Source organism: Apium graveolens, chromosome 11, assembly GCF_009905375.1.
Source record: "Apium graveolens cultivar Ventura chromosome 11, ASM990537v1, whole genome shotgun sequence".
NCBI lineage: Eukaryota > Viridiplantae > Streptophyta > Magnoliopsida > Apiales > Apiaceae > Apium > Apium graveolens.
In genome coordinates this window covers 168,716,705-168,743,956 of record NC_133657.1, presented here as the reverse complement: position 1 = coordinate 168,743,956, position 27,252 = coordinate 168,716,705, and the positions used below count along the sequence as shown (strand labels likewise).

Genomic DNA, 27,252 nt, shown 5'->3' with positions numbered 1-27,252 from the left:
GTATTTTACACTGTATTCACCCCCTCTACAGTCTGTGTGACCTAACAAAAAAAATTGTAGAAATGCATTAGATTTTTAAAAAATATGTCAAGACTAAAGATCTGCAAAATAAAAAAGAGAAAACAAGTAACACATGCCTGTCATTTCTTTGTGGTCCTTTATGCAACAAACCGTCTCCAGGGCTCCCTACCGACGAATGCATACTTCTTAGGTGGCTTATACAGCTTCTTTTTTTTTCAATAAACGCCATCACATGCCCAGTGGTTAATTTGGTCTTGAATTGCCTCCATTTCACACCGGCCGACTATAGTGTTGCCTTCTCAAGTTCTGGAGGCACCTTGAAGATATCCTATATAATTAAATGACAAACAAATAAGTTACAATAATTATTATCTTAAATTATCGAACTTATAATATGTGCACATTATCACTGTCACTTAAATCCTTTGCTAGATTAGGATGAACAAGACAAAATACTAAATTTTATTTTAATTCGATGGGTATGTCGGAGACTATAAATAATGTTTCATATTCATGTCACCGTTCAAAAGGGAACATCCATCGATAGAAAACAGGCCCACATAGTCGCAATTCTCTGACCAAATGAACTGTGAGATGTATCATTACATTAAAAAATGATGGAGGAAAAATCTTTTCTAGCTCACACAATGTTAGTACCACATCCGCTTGTAATTTTTCCAGTTTTGATACATCTACAACCTTGTTACACAAAGAGTTGAAAAAGAAACACAACCTGATTATGCTAACCCGGACATTTTTTGGGAGTACGGACAGAATTGCGACCGGAAACAATTGTTGAAGGAGTATGTGGCAGCCATGGGACTTGAGCCCAAACAACTTCGCATCAGCCATTGATACACAGTTTTTAATATTCGATGCGTGTCCATACGGCAGTTTCATTGACAATAGTGATTTTAACACTTTTCGTTTTTCGGCCTTTGTTAGAGTAAAAATAGAAAGAGGCAGGTAAGTTCTCTTTACACCTACTTGCAGAGCTAAATCAAGCCTAATCCCCATTTCCATCATGTCATTACGAGAAGCTTCACTATCTTTAGACTTGTGCTTTATGTTAAGTAGTGTCCCAATCAAATTATCACACACATTTTTCTCAATGTGCATAACATCGAGACAGTGACGTACATGATGAAATCTCCAATATTCTAAGTCAAAAAAATTGACTTTTTCTTCCATGGACAGACTACCTTCTTTGCCGTCTTTACTTCATTTCCAAAAGTAAATTTAATTTTCTCTTGTTGCTCTAAAACTTGTTCTCCAGAAAGGGGTTGACGTGGTTGTCCAAACTCTTGTTCGCCATTAAAAGCCGCTTTCTTCCTTCTATAAGGATGATGCCTAGGCAAATAGCGACGATGACCTTGATAACACATCTTCCTGCTATAGGATAAGTATTTAGCAACAGTGTCATCACCGCATATAAAACAAGACATATACCCCTGATTCACGCAACCTGATAAATTTCCGTATGCCGGGAAGTCATTTATCGTCCATAACAACATTGCTCTTAAAGTGAAAAAAGATTTTGTACCAGCGTCGTATACATTCAGCTCACCTTCTTCCCATAGCTTCTTCAAATCATCAATCAATGGTTGTAGAAATACATCGATGTTATTACCAGGCTCATGTGGACCAGAGACTAGTACTGTTAACATCATAAACTTCCTCTTCATGCATAACCATGGAGGAAGATTATAAGTTACCCAAAACTACTGGCCAACAACTGTACCTATTAGTTATACCGTTATTATGTGGGTTGATACCATCTGCTGCCAAAGCTAAGCGGTGGTTCCTAGGATCATTACCAAAGGTTGGCCACCTATAATCAGCGTTCTGCCAAGACGGTGAATCCGCTGGATGACGCATTTGTCCATCTTGAATTCTTTTATCAGAATGCCAAGTCAAAAGTTTAGCGGTTGAAGTAGATTTAAACATCCGATTAAATCTGGGAATAATTGGAAAGTACCACATTACTTTCGCTGGAATATTAACCCTAGCTTTCCCATCCTTCCCCAACTTCCAACGAGATAGACGACACTTGGGACACTCAGAAGCATTCTCGGTTACACCCCTGTACAGGACACACTCGTTCGGACATGCGTAGAATTTGACATATTCAAGGCCTAAATTACATAGTGTTTTCTTTGCTTTGTACGCATTAACGGGAAAGACATGATCTTGAGGAAGTAAGGAACCCACAGAAGATAGTAGGTCAGTAAATGCATTGTCGCTAATACCGAATCTCGCCCTCCAGTTATGCAATTTTAACATTGAATCTAGTTTACTGCATTCACTACCCTCATATAAAGGCTGTTGAGCATCAGCTACAAATCGCTTGTTTCATACGAATCTTTATCGTAATCATCAGCCCCTGAATTATTATATGCTGCTTCGCAAACATCAAAGGCTTCCGTCGTATCAGGATTAGGAACAGGAGCCTGATTGGTGTTAGATACAGCAGTTGACCTAGAAGTAGTGTTAGATTCCCCATGCCAAATCCATTTAACATAACCCAAGCTAAACCCATTTTCATACAGATGACCCCTAATAACTTTTACGGAGAACTTTTTGAAATTTCCGCAGCGTGAACACGGACAAGGTATGCTCCTAGGATCTTTACTATTTTCTTCGGCGTAAATCAAAAAATTTTCAACCCCAATTTCGTATTCTAATGTATCTTTGTCTTTCACGATCCATGTCTTATCCATCTGTTGTTCCATCTATACAGGACCTACCTAATTGTCATTACCAAATAAATTAAATAACAATAACAATAACAAACTAATATCGTTTATAATGCTAAGGACTATCCCTGCTTCAAGCACCTATGTAGAAATGTCAAAAGTTTAATATCATTTACAATGTTAAGAACAAGTTTTCAGTAATGGATTTCCACTTCAACAGTTTGTACAACAACAAACTAATGAAATGAATTTTGTTCAAGAAGCATCAACACCATAATATGCATAAATAAAATCAAGACATAAATTCATTTCATTAGTTACATAAATTCATATAAGGGACACATAAATTCCACCTATTTCATAGAGATTAAATTAATAAGCAGATTAAATAAGTATTTAACATCTTACCAGAAAAGTAATTAACAAATTACTAACTAAACTTGCAGAGTATAAACAAACAAGAAAAGTATAAACAAATTAAACTTGCACAAATTACTTAAAATCTTACCACAAAAGTATAAACAAACAAATTAACAAACAAATTAACAAAGTAACTGCTACTCTCGAACAAATTAACAACAGGCAAGTCTAAAAAATAAAATCGAACAAAAAATAACATGCAAGTACAAAAAACAAAAACGAACAAAAAGTAGAAAGCAAGTACCTTAGAAAGCAAAGATTTGAACCAAAATCGTACCAATCCTCCAACCAATCGAACCCAGAGTTGTACCCAAGTTGAAAATCGAAAGCTACAACCTTTAATCGAACCTTTAATCCCTAAAATTGAAATATCTAACCTTCAATCCCTGAAATCCGTGCATAATCGAACAAAACAAAAGGAGAACAAAAGTTAATGAGTTAGGTTAAATCGAAAAAAGCAAGAAACAAGGTAAAGAAGACAAATGGGGGAAGAAATCGGGAAGAAAAGGGGGAGAAGAAATCGGGGAAGAAAAATGGGGGATATACCTGTTTTTGTCTGAATAATTTGTGTTTTTGTCTGAATAATTGTTGTCTGATTGTTTATGTGTTTTGTGTTTTAATTTGCAAATGGGGAAACTGAAATAAAAATAAAAACAAAAGCGGGAAGTAAAAGGGGGGAGATATTTGACAAAAATTTGGCTAAGACGGGGGGGGGGGGAGTAGGAGCCGCGCTTAAAAATTTTAAACAAGGGATTAGACATCGGTTGTATGATGAACCGATGCATACATTATCATTTTACATCGGTTTTTAAACGGGCGATGTAAAAGACCCTTTTTAACATCGGTGTCAACCAAAACCGATGTCTAATGTCCTTTTTCTAGTAGTGAAAACCAGAATTTTCGAAACCCACCGCAGGATCCATGCGAAAAACAGATATTTAATTCGTAGATCATATTGTTTACCTTAAGAAGATTTACAGATTGGTTGAATAATGGAGATCCAAAGATTGTTCAATCACCACGTATCTCGCGATCTACACTCTATCGGTATCCACACGAATGCTTGAACTCAAGGATTGGATGTGTAACAGCACAAACTCGTTTCTTCTTTCTCTCTCCATATTCTCTCTTGGTGGCTAGGGTTTTAGTAAAAGTCCTGCACACAAATACAGCCACACAAGAGATAATATATAGAGGGTAGAAAAAGAATTATAACTCTTAACTAATTAGGAGTTATTATTAATTTGAAATTCCTATTTGAATAATAATTAGATCACACTTAATTATTTAACAATTAAATTTCATAATTGATATTAGTAAATTCGAATATCATTATTTATCTAATTAAATAAGTCATACTTAATTAATATTATAAATAATTCGAACAACTTTAATTTAATTTAATACAAATTTAAATTAAATAATCCTTCAAGCATTCTTTGTGTGTGACCCTATAGGTTATTATTATGTTGGCAGCGAATTTTAAATCTAATTTTAAAATCATAAACAATGAGCGGCATCTAGTAATACAACATTGCTACCCAAGTAATAATAAATCAATCGGTGATCGATTTAACCTTTCATGAATAATGTACAATGTAATATAATCCATTTAACCAAATATTATAGATTAAACTAGAGGCATTTTATGTATCATCCTCATCATAGTTTAATCCAAGTTTTCTTGATCAATGAGTAGACTATCATATCAAATCAACATTTGAGCGTGACCACGCATTTCATAGTCTAGCTCACACAAGAGGCCAATAATATCACTCCTAAAATTAGGAGAGTTATATCATTTCTAGATCATTCATATTTCTCATATGATTCATAATATACCTGAAATACACATTTATCATTAATCGGTCAAATCTAACTTTTAATGTAATCAAAGCACATTAATCCTTGTATAAAAATATATTGATTTCAAGTCTAAGGACCATTACATCATTATCACAATGAGAATTACTTATGACACAACATACATGTATAATCTCACATTAAGTTTGTCCAGCACCATGTACATATAGTCATATACAATTGCCAATGTTTTTGACTTTAGTATCACTATAGCTATGATCAATGAGATGTGATCATCAGTCAACAAACACACCAGTCTTAATGCATTATTATTGTCCCTTAATAATAATACTTAATTAGGGACATTTAGGAATATTGATAATATTCTCATAATCTCATTTCTAAGTCACGTATTTAGATGTATAGAATTCACATCATATTCCAAGGACATTTATTAATCTAACATTTATATTGCAGTAAATTAAGAATTAATAAATTATAAAAAGAATAATCGATAAAACATAAATAATCCAAATGTCTTAAACTTAAACATTATAGTGTTGTCTCTAGGACACAAACACTAACAATTGGAATACCTAATTTCCTAATGGTCTCTGTCAAAATAAAATTATGGGTCGCACCCGAATCACTACATTAACTCCACCAATTATCCTCCTAACTTCAAAGTTTTTGGACTGGTAATCCCCATTACAGAATTTAATAAAATTTCAGGTTGTGGGGAGTTTGGACATACTTCATCGGCTCCTTTGAAGATTGACTATGTGGACTAAGTACCGACTCCTCTGCCTCTCCTTCACAAGTAAGAAATACGCTGAGCTACTATTGTCCTATTGTCCACTTGTCATCGCACCGCTAATACAGTCCCTTCTCCCTCTTGTATTGTAGCTCCTTATCAGTTAACCGGCGTATCTCTCCATTACCCCCCTGTTGTGGCTACTGATTGATTGGAACTGAAATGCCTCTTCGGAGATTCAGACCCATAAGAATAACTTGTAGTTCCACTTTTGGTTTTCCATGATGGTGTGACTTGTGAGAACATGGCTTTATTTCCGAAACTTGGCCCGACTTTGCTCTGTCCCCACCTTGTATTTATGTTCCACTATAAGTGCTAAGTCCATTGCATTATCCAAATTTTCGGTCCCAACAGTCGCACTTCCACTTTTACCTCGTCCTTAAGCCCATTGAGAAATTGTCCCTTGGCGATTTCTTCTGGTACTCGATCCAGAGGGGCCAATAGCTCAATAATCTTTTTTCTATATTCCACCACACTCCCCATATGTTTCTGTGTGAGCCATTGTTCTTGTAAAGTTCCTATTGCTGTTGATCTAAATTGACGTCGAAGCATGGCTTTCATCTTTTCCCAATTCTGTATCGGCCTCCATGGATGCTCCCACTGGAACCACAACAATGCATCACCTATAACAGCTGCCTCAATTTTATCCTTGTCCATCAGTCGATAATATTGAAGATACCTCTCTGCCCGTAATATCAAACTATCCGGATGTGTCCCGTCAAACAAAGGCATATCAAGTTTTTTAAACCTCCAATTTGCTCCCCCTCCTCCGATGCCTAATTCCCCACCTGGGCCACCTCCGAACCTCGTCCCCCATTGCTATTATGACTATTTTCTCCCATTACCATATCCAGCGACTTCTCAACATCAATCACAGTGCTAGAGTTAAGGGTTACCTCTTTGGCGGTGAATTTGTTCTTTGACATCATCTCTTTAAGTGTACTACGAATCTTCGTTTAAAATCTCAGTTGCTCATCCTTCATCAAAGATACCAATGATTCATTGTGCTCTCTAGACCGATTAATTCGTCCCTCCAGTCGGTTCGTTGCTTCCTCCCATTATCTCTCTTGTCTTTTAAATGTTTCTTCAAAGCTGCTAGCAAAATGATTTGTTAAAGATTGCTCCATCGCCGCCATCACTGCTTTAATCGCCGCATACACTTCTTCTGACAAAGTTGCAGGGGACAAGTCGAGACAGGAAGAAAAGGAAAACACCTCAGACGGGATCAGACGGTGAAGGACTAATGAAGCAAACGGGAGACTGGGTCTACAGCCATCATCCGTGAGAGGAGAAAAATGAGGGAAGTTGGAGAAAAGAGAGGAACAACCTGGAGGATAAATGAGATATATACACCTGCAAAAACACACCTTCACACACGCTACCCACATATAGTGGAGTAGTAATTCGAAGATCATAAACACATACACTTACGCATATTGCATAAGCATATAGTCCAGTGGTAGCTAGAGTTGATGAACATAGGATTACCATTGGAAACTCATCTATGTAGAGCAAGTTTCACATTGTATCTTTGATTACATTATAGTGAAATTCATTAAGTTTGGTACACAATCCCACCCGCGTTTTTTACCCTTTCACGACGGTTTTCTGCGTCACCAAATTCTTGTATCCTTTACGTTCTTGTTCTTATTTGTTTATTTATTTACATGAATTGATTAAATTGATCCTCAGTAATTAACCTACAAATTTTAGTAAAAACAATACCATTCACCAACGGGTCTAACCCTACCGCATATTATTTATATCCCCTTGCTGTCAAAACCCCATTATACCCATTAATTTCTTCTTTGAGAAGTCAACAGAGCTGTTGTACGTGTTGAGTTCCTTGCATTGTGATTGTTTTCTTTCCCACTTGAATATTTGGTTGTTTCATTTTATACGGCTCTATGTAGTTTATGTGATGTTCATTTAATAGTGCAGTAAGTTTTGACAGCTAATTCCTTGCTGATGGAATTGTAAATGAACACTACCGACAAAGTAAATGACCTTACAGAACGACATGTTTTAGTATAATTTCATTTGTAGAGATGACAAAAACGAAAATAATCTGTCCTGTTTTTAAAAATTAAAACGGGGAGCATTAGTAGGTACAAACCTTTCTCATTTGTGCTGGTAATTGTGTGATTAGTAAAAAAAACATGTGCAGCTCAAGGTGGATTAGTGTAGACATAGTTCTAGGCGGGTGCCTTGGCTGAAAGGTATATGACTGGCTGAAATAGAACGATTGTATGTTCTATAATCTCCTATCTTAACAATAACAATTAATGTTCTTTGTCTTGTCGAGGTGCGGATCTTCTCTAACTCCAATCAGCTGGTGACAATATGGCGGTGTCTATAAACTCATCTATCAGGAATCAAATCCTTTTATTGTTATGTATTTCATCATTTCTTCAAACATGTACACTATAACAATCCACAGCACACAAATAACAATATAATGATCAGCAGACTAGGGGCTAATCAATCTGACCCAAGTCGTTAATTTAGAATTTAATTGCGCTATTATTGCTCGTTTTCCAATAAACTAAAAAAAAATGTGAATTCCAATGTATCATCTGAGGAAGAAGACCAATAATTCTTATCATCACCATTTCTTTTCCACCACCCATGTATCTTTCAAACTAGGCCCATTCATTCATTGTTATAAGAATGACTACACCTTGCACATGTTTTTTTTTCTCACTTTATCTTCACAAGATTATCAAAACAAACCTGGAAGGCTTGTACCTTGACTGGTCCCGATTGTGATGAAAGTTGCAATTATTTGAAAGATAAGATTTCCGAATAAATATATTTGAATACGCTTCTTAACATGACATATCATATTAGTGTTATGTTAATTTATATTGTTTGTAAAATATGAAGCCGCTTTCTTTAGGTACAGCTATTAGCAGGGATTGTTAGGTTTTTACCAGATATACACTTTTTTGTTTTCTAAGAATACAATATCTTTTGTGTGAAATGTCTGTTTCGTAGAATTTCGCCTTCAGAAGAAGTAGTTACAGTTTCGAAGCAAGTCCCATTTATAAATGTATCTGCATGTTCTCAAAGTTTAATCTCTGAGTTGGAGTTTTCCATATCTTTGCATATTGGAAAATGGGAGAGCACCATTTTGTTATTTTTTTATCTGTTATGTTTCTTGTACCACTTATCACTAATGGAGCCATGCCTGCTGAAACTGTGGAAGGATCAGAACAGTGGGGATATGTACAAGTCAGACCCAGTAAGTAACACTTTCATTTTCTGTTTGTAAATATTTGGTTATGTTCCCATTACTGCGGTTTTTGGAATTTCAATACAAGAATTCATAGATATTGAGATTGATAATGTTGTGATCATGGATTGTGTGTTTGGCAATGTGCGTTAAAACAGAAGCTCACATGTTCTGGTGGTACTACAGAAGTCCACAAAGGACTGAAGATCCAAACAAGCCATGGCCAATAATTCTGTGGTTGCAGGGTGGACCTGTAAGTGATGATATTTCATGTAACTCAAATTAGATATTGAGTATTGATCATGTAGTATACATTTTTATACTGTTTTACAGAAATTAAGAATCTCTGCATGTCAACATACGAATAGGGTTCTTCAGGAGTTGGACTTGGAAATTTTCAGGAGGTTGGGCCATTGGATACTTATCTCAAACCAAGAAACTCAACATGGTTGCAAAAGGCTGATCTCTTGTTTGTGGTGTGCAATGCTATCAAATTATGTGAATTTAAATGATATCAAGTACTTCAATTTGATATCTTGGCATTTATTCTTTCATTTATATTTATAGCTTCCAATATGAGAAAATGTAGGATAATCCAGTTGGGACGGGATACAGTTATGTGGAGGATGACAGTTCGTTTGCAAAAACTGACGAAGAGGCTGCAGCAGATCTGATTACATTGTTGATTTCAGTTTTTAACAGAAACGAAGTCATCCAAAAGAGCCCTTTGTATGTTGTAGCAGAGTCTTATGGAGGAAAATGGGCAGTCCTCGTTGGATTATCTGCTCTAAAGGCTACTGAAGCCGGAAAACTGAAGCTCAAACTTGGAGGTAATCTCAGTTCAAATTTTAACATATATCCTGATTTTGAGATTAAAGTTTTTCATGATTTATTTTTTATCTGTAGGAATTGTATTGGGAGATACTTGGCTCTCTCCAGAAGATTTTGTGGTTAGCCCATTTTCTTGAATTGTCTGTTTTTGTTATTTTTATCGCATAGAACTCTTTAGTCAATGGACAATCGTAATTGCAGTTTTCATGGGCTCCTCTTCTTAAAGATGTGTCGAGGCTTGACAACAAAGGCTTAGAGAAATCAAATATGTGAAAATTTGAACTTGAATACTTTTTGTTTAGTCCGTGTGTTTGTGTCCCATATTATAAGTGAAAATTTATTTTGTAAAAACAGTGTCACTCAGAAGATCAAGCAGCAACTTGATAATGGAGAGTATGAAGCTGCAACAAATTCATGGATTGAACTCGAGGAAGTTATTGACGCGTATAGTAACTCCGTGGTATTAATTTCCTCTACATTGCTTATTTCTATGCTGCTTCACTGGTTTATGTTAGTTGCCCTATAAAATTCATTGACTTATGTTGCATGTTAAGGATTTCTACAATTTCCTCTTGGATTCTGCATTAGACCCTTTAGACGCAACAGCTGTTGAGCTATCTCAAACAGTCCAGTTGAAACGATACTCAAGATATCTGGCTTCTTCCAGGTCTTTGCCAGGCAGTGCAAGTGATGACCTAAATACTCTAATGAATGTCGTTCTTAGAGAAAAACTCAAGATAATCCCAAAAGATGTGAAGTAAGTTCTTTTCTCCCTTGTTCTAAAACTTAGCAAAGGGGTAACCCTTCTTTTTTGCAGATGGGGAGGGCAAGCGGGCTCTGTTTTTGAGGCTCTTGCAGAAGAATTCATGAAGCCAAGGATCAACGAGGTACACAAGTATCTTAAAATTTTCGACAGTTTTACTAGGATTGTTTACAATTTGAACTTGTAAGTAGCCTCAAACGTAAAAATATGTACTTGAACTGAAATTTTCTATAATTCGACATTTCAAGTTTGTCAATTGTATCTCGTGACAATTCTGTTAAACCGTCGCACAAGTTATTTGTTTAAATTGCATACAGGTTGATGAACTTCTGGAAAAAGGAGTAAATGTGACAATTTACAGTGGACAAGTAAGAATATAATCTCAGATCACTTACCTCCCTTGTGTCCCGAACTTATAAGTTTATTATAACAAAGAAATACATGATATGGTTTGGTTGGATATTGTAGCTTGATCTCATATGTTCAACCAAAGGAACTGAAGCATGGGTTGCAAAGCTAAAGTAAGATGCACTTGTTTCTCATAGACTGCACATACATGTACAAGTCATTTCTAGTAAGATGCATTCATTTCTATAATGGGCACAGATCTGGAACAAATGTATGTCGCAGTAAACATATATCTGTCAGGAACTTAACCATTCTATTATATCTAAGGAAACATTTGGATCATGAGATTTAAACCCGGTTAATGTGAATGAGAATAAGATCTAATACATTTTTGTTGTATGATCTCATTCTCATTCTTGTTAGTAGATTTTGCATATACAAACTGCTTAATTACTTTACTACCCTGGACTCTCTCAGGTGGGAAGGCATACAAACTTTTTTAAGCATGGACAGGACTCCATTGTACTGTGGGAATGAGAAAGGTACAAAGGGATTCACCAAGTCCTACAGAAATTTGCACTTCTACTGGATCCTTAATGCTGGCCACTATGTAAGTCAAATATCATTTATCATTTTCTGTGTTACAACTAACGACTAAATTAAATTATTAAAATTGTGGTGGCACAGGTGCCTCTGGATCAGCCATGTGTTTCGCTCAACATGTTGGATAACATTATGCACTATTGACGAAGAACAATATATGATAAAAATGTGATTGTCCCGGGTTTTCAAAATAAAGGGTGTGGGAGACTGAGAGGGTCTCTCACTGTATAAAATGGTAAAATTTTGTTATACGGGTAAATATTATATAAAAAAATTAGTCTAAAATGATGCACTTGTATTGATTTTACACAATAATAAATAATGGAGTATCACATAAAATGAAAATATAGTTTACAGAACCAGCATTCAAAATTCAATTTTTGAGGTTTTAGTTAAAAAAATACTATTTGCAAATTTGATTTTATCTTCCCGTGGTACTGATCATGTTACAATCCTGCAGTTAATATGTTCACATGTGCCCGCAAGAGTTTGACTCAGTTAATTAAAAAGGGTTAACTATTCTCTTGGTAAAATGTTCAAATCTCACGGTCATAAATTTTATGATTGTGTCTCGTAAGTCGGAGTTTGTCGCTTAAATGCGTTTTACCTTACTTCACGTGATTTGCAGGCTATTACATGAGCCGTATAGTTTATCCAGTACGCACCCGAAAGGTAGCGGCTGCGGGTTAACAACGATAAAAAATATATATACGTTGACCTGTGACTATGTGCCCGTTTGGGTGATGAATTAAACTGAATAGGCGACTGAGAAGTGATAAGTTGATAAATACTTATAGATAATTTAACTTATTTATAAGTCAATTTTTTTTATTTAAATGAATGAAAGTAAATAAATTTTAAATGTAATTATCTTAATTCTTATATTTTAAGTTAGATTAACATTTAAAAAAAAATTATTTCAAAACTAAATTAAAAAAATAAGTCGAGAATAAGTAGTTCATTACTAACATTCAACTTATTAGCTTATAAGTTGTCAATTCAATTTTATAAGGTTGACAAACGCTTGTCAATAAGCTAGTACGAGTTTATAAGTCAAGATTTGCTTTATAAGGTTGACAAACGCTTGTCAATAAGCTACTACGGGTTTATAAGTCAAGATTTGCCAAACAGGCTAATTGGCTTTTCACCATTTCCGACTTCTATGCCACGAACACTGTAAAACACTAAAAATTATAAGATTGCCTCATTTTAATTGTTAATTTTTTTATTTATGCTGAGTTTATTATTATTAAAAAGAAGGAGTCAATTAAATTGTGTTACATTTATAAAATTTAATGTTTAGTCCTTTAATTAATCATTCCTTCTATAAAAATAAGAATAATTTTAGAATTGGTACCCTAAATGGATCTCAATATCATGTACTACAAATTAACTAATAATAGCAAATAAATTAATAATAGTGAATTCCTGGCATCACACAAATTTCATCGATTAAAATATCTTAAAAATCAAGTAACAAATGTCAAATCATTTGTAATCAGATTTTGATATTCAATTTGATACATTTAGCACTATTAAAAAAAAAAAATCTGTCAAATAATTACTAGAAAAGTTTGAATTAAATTTACCGATAATATTGTCAATGATTTATTCTCAATCAAATATAAATGTTTAATTTAATTATAACATGTTGGGATGTAAACCCCAATTTCTGGGAGAGTATTTAGATATATTTAACAATGTAAGTTGCATAATAGGTTGCAGAGGTTACAAATGGTATTTTTAAAAATGTAATTTAATAAATAAGTTTAAAATAACAATATATATATAATATTTTTTAAAATTTACCGTATATTTGAAAAAAAAAACCCTTAAAATTATACCAACTGAAGTGATTGATATTTGGAAACTGTATCATGCATTGAACGTGGAATAAGTTAGTTAATAGAGCGTGAGTTGCTCTAACAAGAGTAAATTACGTGACGACATTAACATTTAACGGTAGGTGATATTTCACAATTAAAGGGTATTGAGTTCTCGGTAAATAAAGACTACATATAAACTACTACTTCACTTACAGCTGTTTATATGTATATATATAATCAGTATGTGTTTTATACAATGCAAAAATATATCAATCATACGTTCATTTTAATAAGATATCTCAATTATTTATATTTTGTTTTTGGAACTATTACTTCATTTACAGCTAGTAGTAGTACGCCCACACCCACACCATATAAAGATTTAGAAACAAATTGATGATGTTGATTTGCTAACGACATCGATTTTAATTTTTAGTTATTTATATGCATAGACACCTCAAGTATTAAGGATTTAAGGATTTATTTTTTTTTTCTTTCAAATTTTGGTTCGATTCTCTTTAATTTCAAAATTTATTAGTACAAATATTGAATTATATAACTTATAACTTATAAAGTAAAAAAAAAGATCTAATTGCTACGGATTGTCACACATATTGTGCCATTTATACGATGCGATTGCCATTTTTAGATGATCCGATTTACCTTTTCTTAATCACTGTAATGACATGAATTTGTAAACAATTAGTACCTTGCAGATATCTTACCAAATAAAGTGAATTAACTGAATGACTTACTCATTTCATCATGCGCCAAATAATAACTTTGTATGACGTAAAAATCGAGATCACAAACAAGATACACTCCTTTGTGTGCACCGTCATATATTTGTTATTTCTGTTAAACACTACAACAGAAAAAGGCTTAAAGTAATATTTACCTACATACTTACGTTAGAATCTAGAATTTAATCTCTGAGGTGGGCTTTTCATATTTTTAAGAAAGTGGGAACATGGGAAAGTCCCATTTTGTTCTGTTTTTCTGTGTTGTGTTTCTTGTATCATTCATCAATAATGGAGTCATGGCTGGTAGAAAAACTCCAGATGGATCAGAGCAGTGGGGATATGTTGAAGTCAGACCTAGTAAGAAATGCACATACATTTTTAAGTGTTTATTGTATATGTGTATGTTTTTTGATTAATGCGGTGTTAAGAATCTTGATACAGAATAATCATGTATTGATACTGTTCTGATCTTGGATTGTTGTGTTAAAAAAAACAGAAGCTCACATGTTCTGGTGGTACTACAGAAGTCCACAGAGGACTAATGATGTAAACAAGCCATGGCCAATAATTCTGTGGTTGCAGGGTGGACCTGTAAGTAATCAGCTTTCATTTCGTATCATGCTAGTGTGTGTTTGTCAAGTCAATGGAACTTTGTTGTCTAAATTTGTTGAATACAATATCTGTATTGAGATTTTAATTTTTTAAAAATGGAGTTTTGTATAAAATCAACTTTCCATTTGTAAATGTACAAATTTGAAGATTGTCAGCATTTTATGAATAGGGTGCCTCAGGAGTTGGAATTGGAAATTTTGAGGAGGTTGGGCCATTGGATACTTTTCTTAAGCCAAGAAACTCAACATGGTTGCAAAAGGCTGATCTCTTGTTTGTGGTATGCAATACTATTACAAACTTATCAGAATTTCATTATAGATAAATTGGTACGATTTTTTCTGTTTGAGTTTCATTTCTTGAAATTTGAAAAAATGCAGGATAATCCAGTTGGGACTGGATACAGTTTTGTGGAGGATAAGAGTTTGTTTGTGAAAACCGATGAAGAGGCTGCAACAGATTTGACTACATTGTTGATTTCAATTTTCAATCGAGATAAAGTCCTTCAAAAGAGCCCTTTGTATATAGTAGCAGAGTCTTATGGAGGAAAATATGCAGTGACTCTTGGATTATCAGCTCTAAAGGCTATTGAAGCCGGAAAATTGAAAATGAAACTCGGAGGTAATCTCAATATAAATTCAGGGTTTGATCCAACAGTTTGAGGTTACAATGTGTATGAATTCAGATTTGATTTGCAGGTGTTGCATTGGGAGATAGTTGGATATCACCGGAAGATTTTGTGGTTAGTGCGTTTTCTTGAATTGTCGATAACTAATTTTTATTCCATTTCATATCTTGCTTAGTCGATTTACAATGCAGTTTTCATGGGCTCCTCTTCTTAAAGATGTTTCTAGGCTTGACAGCAAAGGTGTAGAGCAATCAAACAGGTGAAAAAAATTAGTTTGTTGCACTTAATTTATTTCAGTTTAGCATGTGTGTTTGTGTCCAATATTACAGAATAATGAATTTTGAAAAACAGTCTTACTCAGAAAATCAAGCAGCAGATTGGTAAAGGACAATTTGCAGCTGCAACTGATACATGGAATGAACTTGAGAATGTTATTGAAACCTACAGTAATTTTGTGGTATAACTAGTTTCCTCTTCATTGCTCATTTTAAGCTCCTCTATTACATAACATAATAGCTGTTCTATGAAATTCATTTACTTAATTGCATATGTAGGATTTCTATAATTTCCTCTTGGATTCTGGGATGGATCCCGTGTCTGCAACAGCTTCTGAGCTAACTCAGAAAATCACGTTGAAGCGATACTCGAGATATCTAGATTCTTCGAGAGCTTTGCCGGGTGGTGATGGTGATCTAGACACTTTAATGAATGTTATTCTCAAGAAAAAACTTAAGATAATCCCAAAAGATTTGAAGTAAGTTCTTCCCTTAATTCAAAGCCTGTGAATATTTTTTCCTGCGAGTATATAAAGGGGTTTCTACCAAGTTAAAAAAAAACTATTGTTTGCAGATGGGGTGGGCAATCAAATTCTGTTTTCGACGCACTTTCAGGAGATTTCATGAAACCTAGGATAGAGGAGGTATGCTAATATCTTGAATGTTTAAACCCTTAACCTCAATTATTGAATTGCATACTGCATACAGGTTGATGAGCTTCTGGCAAAAGGAGTAAATGTGACCATTTACAATGGACAAGTAAGAATTTGAATTATTCTTAAGCATTCCCCACCTTTAAAGTTAAAACTTTGTCCTTAATTGTGGATAGCATGTGGTACAAAATGAAAGCAGAGTTGACTATTGAGTTATGTAACAATAAGGTCTTTGTCCACAACTTGTAGTAATGATATAGTTTGGTTGGATATTGTAGGTTGATGTCATTTGCTCAACTAAAGGAACTGAAGCATGGGTTCAAAAGCTAAAGTAGATGCACCCATCTCTATTACATGACCACATATACAAGAATCTAAGTTGTCGTTTTTATAATGAGATTTGAACCCTGTTAACTGAAACGAGAATGAGATTATTCTACTACATTTTTGTTGTGAAATCTCGCTATCGGAGATTTCAGTGGAGTCGTGCATACTTTTTTTAGCATACATTCTCATATATTCCTCAAACTACACTGGAATTGCAGGTGGGAAGGCATCAAAACTTTCTTAAGCATGGATAGAACTCCATTGTATTGTGGCCGCGAACAGATTACGAAGGGATTCACCAAGTCCTACAAAAATTTACACTTCTACTGGATTCTTAAGGCTGGCCACTTCGTAAGTCAAACACCGAATCTCATATCTATACTATATTATAATACCCGTAGCTTTGAAATGAGTATTAAAAAGGGAAGGATCCCTTAAAATCTGATGCCCGGGAAAATGGGTGGGGAATTGAACAGGAGAATAGAGTAAAACATGAGAACTTTTGGCGTGTGGAAAAAGAAACGTAGACAATAAATACTAGTATAATACTATAATAAATACTATAATGCATGTAAGTTTTATTATTAATAATACATGTTTATAAGTTATAAGCTGATAAATGATATATATTCACCTGCAGGTACCCGTAGATCAGCCATGTATTGCGCTTAATATGGTGGATAACATGGTGCACGGGTAGGAGAAGGAAGAAACAAAGTACACACGCTACCATATACATATAACACTTTGTATACGCAAGCCATTTAAATTGTACTATACATGTTCCAAATTACAAGAATTGGTCCTGATGAGTGATGACAAACAGTTGCAGATTTTAAATGTTCTGTCGAAATAAAATACTGCAATTTTTTCCCTTCTCTTGCCTCCTTTGTAGGTATTTTACAATAATTTCCTTCTTTTTCGATTTCGTAGTAGAAAGCCTACAAGACTTCAATTTTTCGTTAGTTTGCAACTAAAACTCAAGAAAACTGAATCAGGACTTAGGAGTATACACAAAATAATGAATGAAAGGCCAATGCATACACACAAAGCAAATGCACTTATCCTTTTCTCCTCCGTTAATCATTCAGGTTGCGCAAAAATATCCGAATGCGAAAAGTCTGTCCGTTTCGATTCGGAATAAATTTGATAAAAATTTAATTCGAGAAAAATCCGGCCCGGTCCGATTTTTGTGCATCTCTAACTGCACCCCTACTGTTTCAAGTAAACTTGACAACGTTCCATGTTGTTGTGTATTAAGTTTCGTGCATTGCCGTATTTTTGTAAAATTTTTTATTAATAAGTTCGATACTCTTGTTCCAATTGTTCCTCTGAAGATACATTTGTGTACAAAGGATTTTTCAAAGCCCAGCTCAAATCCGGCCGATCCGAGCTCAAATCCGGCCGATCCGATTTGTGTGCATCTCGATTTGCACCATGAGTGTTTCTAATAAACCTGACAATCTTTCATGTTGTATATTAAGTGTCGTGTATTTTCGTGTTTTTTGTAAAAATTCTTAAAACCCAATCAAATCTGAATATGCATTTGTGTATGAATTTGATGATATTAAATCGAAATTAATATATATGTATTTAATTATTTGATTTATAAATTACGTAAGAAATTAAATATCAGTTACTAAAAAATGCACAACTAATTGAATAGATTCAAATCGTAAACAAAAATTCAAAATACAAAATACGTGAAATTGGTAGAAATACTCTTACAAGTACAATTAAAAAATTTTAAAGTCCCAACAATTACAGGTAGAAAGTAGCCAAATCTATACTATATTATAATTGACGAAATATTAAAAGTTTGGTAGTCGGTCGGTACTTGCTGAAATTACTTAATTACCCTTACTTAATTGTTCTAATTCTAATTATTGGGTCGATCAATTCTAATTCTAATTGATATTGAAGTCAACTTCCTTTATTTTATTGATTTACAAATTTAAATTCTATTTTATATCGAACTCTATATCATTATAATTTATATTAAATTCAACTTCTTCTACAAATTTATATTTTAATTCATATCGAGTTCTGTATTATTTTATTTTGTTATTTCGGGCTAAATTAAATATAAGCAAACTAAATATAATTATTAAGATTTAGTTGATATATCATGTGACCCGGGTTAAGATAAAATAACAATACTATCAATCCTTCTAAAAAAATTATATTAATGAACTTTGATAAACAAAATCATATATGTTATTTATCCAGGATAAAAAAATACATTATACAATTGATTCAGACTAACACAAAACTAAAATAAAAATACAATTCGACCAACAAAAATAAAATTATATATACTAATTATTCAGTCTAAAACAAAATTATCTTATTGATCTAGATTTTAAAAAAAATGAAACAAAAATAATTAGTTTGATTTGATCGGTGTATTGGGCATCAGGTTAAAATAAAATAATGTAAACCACTGATTCGATATAAATCAAATTTATATTAGACTAAATAAAATTCGTATCCTATTGATATGAACTAAAAAATCAAATTTTAATTAAAACATAAATATTATTTTTTTAAAAATTACACATAAAATTATCAATAAAACTATATTGTTCAATCAGTAATATTGTCTTTTTAAATTTTTTTATAGAATTATTGTTAATTGATTAAGTAATAACCATGCTAAAATAATATTTTTTAAGATCCCAACATAACGAAGACATTATATTTTTACCCTCAATAAAATAATAACTTCGTTATAATAATATTCCCCCTACTAATGCTATTAATTTAAATAAGTTTAAATGTTCTAGAAAGTTTTGAACATATACGTCTACTAAGATAATTATCATGAAGTCATCTATACTATAATATAAATGACGAAACATTAAAAGATTGGTAGTCGGTCGGACGGTACTTGGTGAAATTACTTAATTACCTTACCTAAATATTTCAATTCTAATTATTGGGTCGATCAATTTTAATTCTAATTGATATTGAAGTCAACTTCCTCTATTATTTTACCAATTTCAATTATATTTTATATCAAACTCTATATCATTATAATTGATATTAAATTCAACTTCTTCTACCAATTTATATTTTAATTCATATCGAGTTCTATATTATTCTAATTTGTTATTTCGGGCTAAATTAATAGCAAACTAAATATAATTATTAAGATTTAGTTGATATGTCATGTAAATCGGGCTAAGATAAAATAATAATACTATCAGCCCTCCTAAAAAAATTATACAAATGAACTTGGATAAACAAAATAATATATTTTATTTATCCGGGATAAAAAAATACATTATACAATTAATTCAGACTAACACAAAACTAAAATAAAAATGCAATTCGACCAACAAAAATAAAATAATATATACTAATTATCCAGTCTAAAAAAAATTATCTTATTAATCCACACTTAAAAATATTAAAATTAAACAAAAAATAATTAGTTTGATTTGATCGGTGTATTGGGCATCGAGTTAAAATAAAATAATATAAACCACTGATCCGAGATAAATAACTAATATTATACTAAGTATAATTCATATCATATTGATGTGAACTAAAAATCAAATTTTAATTAAAACAAAAATAATATTTTTTTTAAAAATACACATAGAATTATCAATAAAACTATATCGCTCAATCAGTGATACTGTCTTTTTCAAATATCTTTTATAAAATTACTGTTAATCGATTAAGTAATCAACATGCTAGAATAATATTTTTTAAGGTCCCAACATAATGAAGACATTATATTTTTACCTTCAATAAAATAATAATTTCGTTATAATAACATTTCCCACCTTACCAATGCTATCACTTTAAATAAGTTTAAATGTTCTAAAAAGTTATGAACATATACGTCTATTAATGTAATTATTATGAAGTCATATCATTTAAAATTTTAAATTAACAAAATTAAAAATTGAATTCATAATTTTTTTAAAAAATATATATAATATTAAAAAAAATCGCGATCCGTGCATGGCAGGTGTCTTAAGATAGTGTATAATAATTTGTATGAGAGTAATGGTAGAGACTAGTGACACTAAAAAAGTTATAACGCGGAGATATGGAATAATTTAGGGTGTGTTTGGTATTGCTGTTGCAGACAGCAACAACAGCTTTTCGCTGAAAAACAGTTAAAAAACTGTTTGGTAAAATTTAAAAGCTGCTTTTCTGAAAAATGTTTTTGACTTAAAAGTTGCTGTTAGAGAAAGTAAGTCCTCCCATGCTTTTAAAAAAAGCTGTTTTTCAGCTGTTGCGGGAAACAGATGCTGATTTCACCATCAAACCTTACCAAATGCATCATTATTTTTAATTTTTTCATCAAAACATATACGAATCAAAAAAATTACCAAACAGTCATCTGATTTTTACAACAGTACTTTTTCCAGCAGCACTTTTTCTAACAACACAACAATTTTTAACAGCAATTCCAAACAGAGCCTTAGTTTGGTGAATGCTGAGTCTATTTATATTTAGTTAATAAAAATTTAATATGTATCATTTTATAATTATTTTGGGATTAATTTTTTACCCCAATTATTTTTCTTTGTATAATACGTGGTGTACTCTAAACCTCTAAAAATAGGAAGAGGATTTTTAACATGTTACTTACAAATATATTAAAATAAATTTTAAAAATATTAGAGAATTACTAAGATATCATTGAAGTATTTTTTTCCCAATAATTCTTATATATAAAATAAGGCATGAAAATATGGGAGCAAGGCCTTAAATTTTTAAGGATCAAACTTAGTAGAGATGTACAAAAAATCCACCGGTCCGGCTTTTATCTGAACTTTAAAAAATCCGGTTTTTTTGAAAGGAATCGCGCTGAGCTTTTTTAAAGCTGGGCCGTACTTCCTAAGAAATATAAGACCCGTTTAGGCCTGCGGGTTGAGCCGAATCGGGATTTATCCGGATTTTTTATTTATATGCTAAAAATTATTTTAATATTTTATACCTCGAACTATGAGTAGTTTAAATATTAGAAAATAATATCGTGATATATCAGATAGAGTAGTCTAGACACCGAAATAAATAATTATTTTATAATATAATATGTAAATAATCATATATACCTTAATTGTTTCAAATATTGTAATATAATATTTTAAAAATTATAAAAAATATTGTGTATTTTCAAATTTTATATAAAAAAAATTGATTTTTTAATCGGGCTTTTCAAAATACCCGACTTTTATCCGGGCCAAATCGGGCTTTTATCCGGTCTTTGTTAAATCCGGGTTTTTATCCGAATTTTTCGGGTTTCAGATCGGGCCGGATTTTTAAAAAAAAGAGGCGCATTTAAGACCCGCAAGTCAAACCGGGCCAAACTTTTTTTCGAATCGGACTTTTCGAATTTTTTTCCGAATCAGATTAGATCTGATTTTGGACTTCAAATTTTTTGAACATCCCTGCAACTCACATCAGTCAATTCAACTTTAAACAACATTCCTTCACATATAGTTTAAAATTCTATTTAGCAAACATATTGAAGTTGCGTGGTCTAAGAGCTTTCCAACGCTGTCCAAAGTTGTCCATTTGTTAGGTATAATGTCTATATGTTAGGTATAATATCTATATGGCACTGTAATATCCCTAACATGTAAAATTTTGATAACTCCAACGAGAGCTCCTGTTAGGTATATTTTTAGATCACGAGAAAAGGGCACGCTACATTTATTGAATAAACTCCCATTATCTAAATCAATACACGACAGCTCATGTCTGTTCATATTTAAAATATGGTCTAAAACTTAATCTAATGCTATCCTATGTTCCCTTTTATAAATATTTTTATAACAAATATACCTTAAATAATTTTTAAATATTATTTATTAATCAACCAAAATTAAAAATTCTAATATTATATTAACTATGCTTTAGTTAAAAATTATATACATGTAAGTAATGTTTGTTAATTTTATTTTTTCCATTTTTAAATATATTTTTATATTTATAATTGTATTAAATTTTATTTTATAATATTTACTGTAAAAATATTTTAATAAATATGAATAAATAAAAATATTGTCATTAAATATTTTTAATTTAAATAAATATTTTATTTTCAATTGTATTGAATATAAATAGATTAAATTTAAAATAATATTTTGAATATAGCTAATAAATATAGCTAACACCACTGGAATATAAATCTTTACATGTTCAACAAAATTTTAGCTAATGATGTTTTAGCTAATAAGTTTAACTAATGCCATTGGAGATGCTCTAAGGAGGACATTTCCATTTCGTACATGTACTAATGTACAGTTAAAAGTGAATACCCTGGAATCGAATTATTTTATTTATTAATCGAAATTATTCATTTATCATGATAAAAAAATATATTGTCAATATTATGTTGGTTCCGAAAAAAATATATTTAATTATCGAGGTTCTACTGTACCTAAAAGTTCTATATGCTTAAAGATTGTAAGTGAATTTACATTACAGGAATATACAAAACATTCTTCAAGACAATTTGATCAGCAAGTTTGATTGTTCCTATATGAGTAACTTTAATACGAGTTCCATCAGGGATTGTTATAAAACTGTTGTCTTCATGTATCTTAGAGTATTCATCAAACAGGGTAATATCATGGCACATATGATCAAAGGTACCATTATCCAATGGGCACTACATCATATATGGCCTATTGCAAGCCCAAGATATATTTGTATTGTATAAAGTGTTGCTATAAATACGAAAGTTACTAGTTTATTGCAATAATTTTGAAAAGTGTTACATAAAATGTGAAAGTGTTGCAAGCGAAATGATCATTTTAATATTTTAAAATAATTACAATACTTTAAGAAAAGTGTTATAGTAGACGTTACGCTTTCGTTCAGTTGACTGAAATTTATAAGCGGGAATTGAAGTATTTCAATGGTCGGGATAAAAATTGGCACTAAATATTTTATTACACAAAATAAAATTTTATTTAACAAAAACACAAAATCATCTCTCTATCATACCTCTCTCTGCCCCTCATCTCTTCCTCTCGACCATCTCTTTCTCAGCCCTCTCTCATCTCTCTCACTCAATCATCTCTCTCACTCATCTCTCACATCTCTCTTCAATCCCTAAAGTTGATTCCAGCAAAACCCCAAATCCCAAAACTGGTTTGAGTGAAGATAAAAGTAAAGATTCAATTAAAACTTCAATTAGAGGTAAAATATCCATCTTTTTTTGAATATATATGAATAAATGTATGTATATATATATGTGTGTGTATGTATATATACATGTGATTTTTTTTGATTATATGGTGGACTATATATGTTCATAATTTTTATCGATTAAAGCTCTGGTACTAGGTGTTGAATTAGTAGGATTTTGTGTTAATTTTTTGTTATATTTGTGTTAATTATTTTTAATTTTATATTAATCAGTTGAATTATGTGTTAATTTGTTTATTTGGTATTCTTTCCAGTTTTTAGTGCTTATACTTTTAGAAATATGTAAAAATATTTTGGGACAAAGTACTCTGTTCTTTGTGTTAGTTTTATATTTTGTGTTCATAGTTTTGTGTTCTTGTGTAGGTAATTTTAATTTTGCATTATATGCTCCGTTATGGCGGTTTAATGTGGTAAAGTTTTTGTACGAAAATACATGTCCGTGTTTGTGTTTTGTTCCCGTTATCAGCTGTTTGAATACATGTACAATATGGGGCTCTTGTAACAATACAATACAGGATGCTAGTCGGAGCCTCGTGATAAGTCGATTACGCCTAATAATACTTCTGTTTTAGGTAAAAAAAAATTATTGTTTTTCGTGTTTGTGTGTGTTGGAGTTGTGAAATTGGATTTGCTTTGTTGAAGTTTAATGAATAATGATTGTAGGAAAGCGGAAAGAGAGGTCGGGGGAGCAGTTCGATGAACGGGAGGTTGTTGATAAGAATCTGAATCCTCTCACTCCTACTTCATTTGATTTTAGGTTCATTTTTGATTATTCTAGCTCATTTTCCTTGTTTTGGTTGTTTGTATGTTTGTGAATCGATGCTCTTTTTCGTTTATCCTAGCTCATTTTTGTTTATTTATGTTGTTTGTATGTATGTATATATTTAGAAACTTGGATTAGGTTTTCGAAATTAGTGCTTGATGAATGTAAGAACATTACGGGTTTAAAGCTTCTAATTTTAAATAAGCTTCAAATTTTACATAATAATTTATTTTATTGTACTGTTTATCTATGTTCTGCTCCATGACTTTTTTGATAATTTCTAATAATACAGAAAGAAACACCAATCGGGTTGGCCACAAAATCTGCTCATCCAGGTAAATGTGGTACAAATTTTTAAGTACATATATTGCATTCAATGTACTGAGAGGTTTGTTTGGGGAGGGGTTATGAGGAAATTTACATTGACTCATCTTAAAATAGGGATAAAGAACATGTCCGGATAAAATTTACAAATAGCCTGACAACCATGGTCTTCACTACACCATAGAATGCATATAGCAACAACAAAAATTTATTGCCTAAATGGCTTTTTATGTTGCAGTAGAAAATATGACAACAAATATGAAAAATTTTGGCGTTGCATCCGGTGGTGATGCAATAGAGGTCCTATAGCAATGTTTTAAACCATATATAGCAACAACACAACCTCATTGTAGTAGACAATATTTAGCAACCAATTTAATTTTACAGCAACATAGTAAAATTATTGCAATAGATGTTTTTGTCTGCTAATTAACCATCTTAAGGCAACATTAACTAGTCCAATTGCAATGAATTTATGGTCAAATTTAACAAATATTGTAACAATTTTGAACCAACTGCAATATTTTATGGCTGATGTAATTCTCAATGGCAACATTTTTGGACATAATTGCAACAGTATTTAAAAAAAAACAAAAGGAACTGTTTATAAATAGACTAGCCAGGCATTTTTTTATGCCACAAAACCAAGCAATATTGTCATTCAAAAGTACCATGACCAAATCAAAAGCAGCTCTCAGGCTGTCCCAACATTAGCTTTACAAACATTCATAATTTAAGTATAAGAGAACAACAAAAAAGAATTTAGCTATTTGTACAAACTTCAAATTTAAAAATTAAACATAAAACAATCACATGTGTAGCGCGACATTATTATTAATCTTCCTATAGTTAGGCTTGAAGAGGTGATTTTCTTTCTGTGGAAGAATGTTGTCCAAGAAATCACATACTCCGTATGATAGCCAGGAAATCTCGCTACTAGTTTTTCGGCCCCAAAAGCAAATGCACTGCTGCACAAAACAAAATAAAATAAAACACTAAAACATCAAGGTGGCCGAAAGGTATTTTTAGGAGCACTTATCCACAAGGTACCAGCAATAGCAAATCTCCACAATGCGTTGACAACCGGAGGTCCGATCAATATCTTTTCTGGTTCTGGTCCATCTAGTACTTCTAGACCACCTAGATAAATTACCAGAAAAACAAAATAAGTAAACTTTACTTCAAAATAATTTATTGGATAAGAGAGTACAATTACCAGGATCAAAAAGAGGGGGGTTGGACCATTCTGTAGAAATCGCCAGTGCTACAATTATGTAAGCACATTAACAAGTACATGGAGCTACAATTTAGAAAAACAGAAGTGTAATACGTTGCATTGCTACAGTCATTAGATAGAGAAAATGTAAACCATCTTATCCCTAATTACCAGCAGTTAGCTCAATGGACACTACATAAACCACACACTACATAAAGAACCCAATGTCATAAAAGAATATCAGCTCATTGATATCCAACTTGCTTGACTGAGCACCACACTTTAGTGCAGCCGCAGTAATGAAATAATTGCACAAACATTTAATAATGAAACAGAGAAACAAATTGATATTAACAAAACAAAATATTTTTCCATAGATAAACCTCTGGATTGCTTAAAGAACTCATATAAAGCTCTAGTTCATATGTACCCATAAAAAAGACAAAAAAAATTAAGAAAGTTAACCTGAATAGAATACACTAAACTTGGTCTAAGCCCATCAACTGATACAGCACAAGCCTGCACAATTGATTCATAACATCAGATTAAAATTTAACATGAGACTAAATATAAGGTGCTAAATATAAAAACCAAGTTGGAAGGTGCTAAATATTAAAAATTTGTAATGTTTTTTATGGAACATGAGGCTGTGTTTCAAAACATAAAAGATACATATCTGGTTACCCGGTTACACCTGTAACAAAATCCCATTTGTATCCAATAAAAACAGATTCACTGAAGCAAGAATTGAACCCTGTGTCCATTCGGTTTCGCATACTCTGCCATTCCCTATCCAAATCAGATATTTTTTCTACATCATTGTCAAGAACATTCCATGATAATAGAATCGCTTATGGAGCTCAAAGTTTCTAATCATCGTTAATAGAATGGCACTTGTTCATTGTGTTTAATTTTTATAAATTATTAATACGATGTTCTTCTGCAAAAGGAAACCAATAAAAGAGCAAGAGACATTGATATTGCTATAATTTGACTCTTTCCAGCACCGTAAATGTAAGTCACCCATATTAATTTGTTCACTCAAAATAAGTTTCGCTTGCTCTATTTAAACTTTCTCTATAGAAGACCACGAGCAAATACCTAGTCGGAAATTTGAATTGCTACCAACTTCATACGGCAGTTGGTATATATACAATGTTAAGGCTTAGAAT

The 27,252-nt window shown here is 32.1% G+C and overlaps 3 protein-coding genes and 1 long non-coding RNA gene across 4 annotated transcripts; 3 read left to right on the top strand and 1 right to left on the bottom strand.

Moving 5' to 3' along the window:
• Window positions 1-537: 537 nt before the first annotated feature.
• On the bottom strand, window positions 538-2,304 carry LOC141696122 (uncharacterized). Its single transcript, XM_074500307.1, has 3 exons — window positions 1,776-2,304; window positions 1,224-1,678; window positions 538-1,083 (listed from the first exon to the last, which is right to left on the bottom strand). Exons 1-3 carry the CDS (start codon window positions 2,302-2,304, stop codon window positions 538-540), a joined length of 1,530 nt encoding a protein of 509 aa, XP_074356408.1.
• Window positions 2,305-5,712: 3,408 nt separating this feature from the next.
• Window positions 5,713-7,326, top strand: LOC141698640 (uncharacterized). Its single transcript, XR_012565189.1, has 2 exons — window positions 5,713-6,794; window positions 6,935-7,326. It is a non-coding gene; the product is annotated as an uncharacterized LOC141698640 (long non-coding RNA).
• A 1,126-nt stretch (window positions 7,327-8,452) lies between these two features.
• On the top strand, window positions 8,453-11,819 carry LOC141697849 (serine carboxypeptidase-like 51). Its single transcript, XM_074502403.1, has 13 exons — window positions 8,453-8,998; window positions 9,148-9,242; window positions 9,358-9,465; window positions 9,579-9,819; window positions 9,896-9,939; window positions 10,022-10,089; window positions 10,175-10,280; window positions 10,375-10,577; window positions 10,638-10,707; window positions 10,901-10,951; window positions 11,052-11,104; window positions 11,409-11,541; window positions 11,619-11,819. Exons 1-13 carry the CDS (start codon window positions 8,872-8,874, stop codon window positions 11,676-11,678), a joined length of 1,359 nt encoding a protein of 452 aa, XP_074358504.1. The 5' UTR covers window positions 8,453-8,871; the 3' UTR covers window positions 11,679-11,819.
• A 2,298-nt stretch (window positions 11,820-14,117) lies between these two features.
• On the top strand, window positions 14,118-17,469 carry LOC141698454 (serine carboxypeptidase-like 51). Its single transcript, XM_074503148.1, has 13 exons — window positions 14,118-14,460; window positions 14,600-14,694; window positions 14,885-14,992; window positions 15,093-15,333; window positions 15,411-15,454; window positions 15,532-15,599; window positions 15,692-15,797; window positions 15,895-16,094; window positions 16,190-16,259; window positions 16,324-16,374; window positions 16,547-16,599; window positions 16,814-16,946; window positions 17,236-17,469. Exons 1-13 carry the CDS (start codon window positions 14,331-14,333, stop codon window positions 17,293-17,295), a joined length of 1,359 nt encoding a protein of 452 aa, XP_074359249.1. The 5' UTR covers window positions 14,118-14,330; the 3' UTR covers window positions 17,296-17,469.
• The last annotated feature ends 9,783 nt before the right edge of the window (window positions 17,470-27,252 follow it).

Coding starts and splice junctions, on each gene's coding strand:
- LOC141697849 (XM_074502403.1), top strand. CDS start 8,872: ATGGGAGAGCACCATTTTGTTATTTTTTTATCTGTTATGTTTCTTGTA. Junction 9,466..9,578: donor AGGCTGATCTCTTGTTTGTG/GTGTGCAATGCT, acceptor GAGAAAATGTAG/GATAATCCAGTTGGGACGGG. Junction 11,105..11,408: donor GCATGGGTTGCAAAGCTAAA/GTAAGATGCACT, acceptor GGACTCTCTCAG/GTGGGAAGGCATACAAACTT.
- LOC141698454 (XM_074503148.1), top strand. CDS start 14,331: ATGGGAAAGTCCCATTTTGTTCTGTTTTTCTGTGTTGTGTTTCTTGTA. Junction 14,993..15,092: donor AGGCTGATCTCTTGTTTGTG/GTATGCAATACT, acceptor GAAAAAATGCAG/GATAATCCAGTTGGGACTGG. Junction 16,375..16,546: donor TGACCATTTACAATGGACAA/GTAAGAATTTGA, acceptor TGGATATTGTAG/GTTGATGTCATTTGCTCAAC.
- LOC141696122 (XM_074500307.1), bottom strand. CDS start 2,304: ATGTTAAAATTGCATAACTGGAGGGCGAGATTCGGTATTAGCGACAAT. Junction 1,679..1,775: donor TATCAACCCACATAATAACG/GTATAACTAATA, acceptor TGATGTTAACAG/TACTAGTCTCTGGTCCACAT. Junction 1,084..1,223: donor AAGTAAAGACGGCAAAGAAG/GTAGTCTGTCCA, acceptor CTTAACATAAAG/CACAAGTCTAAAGATAGTGA.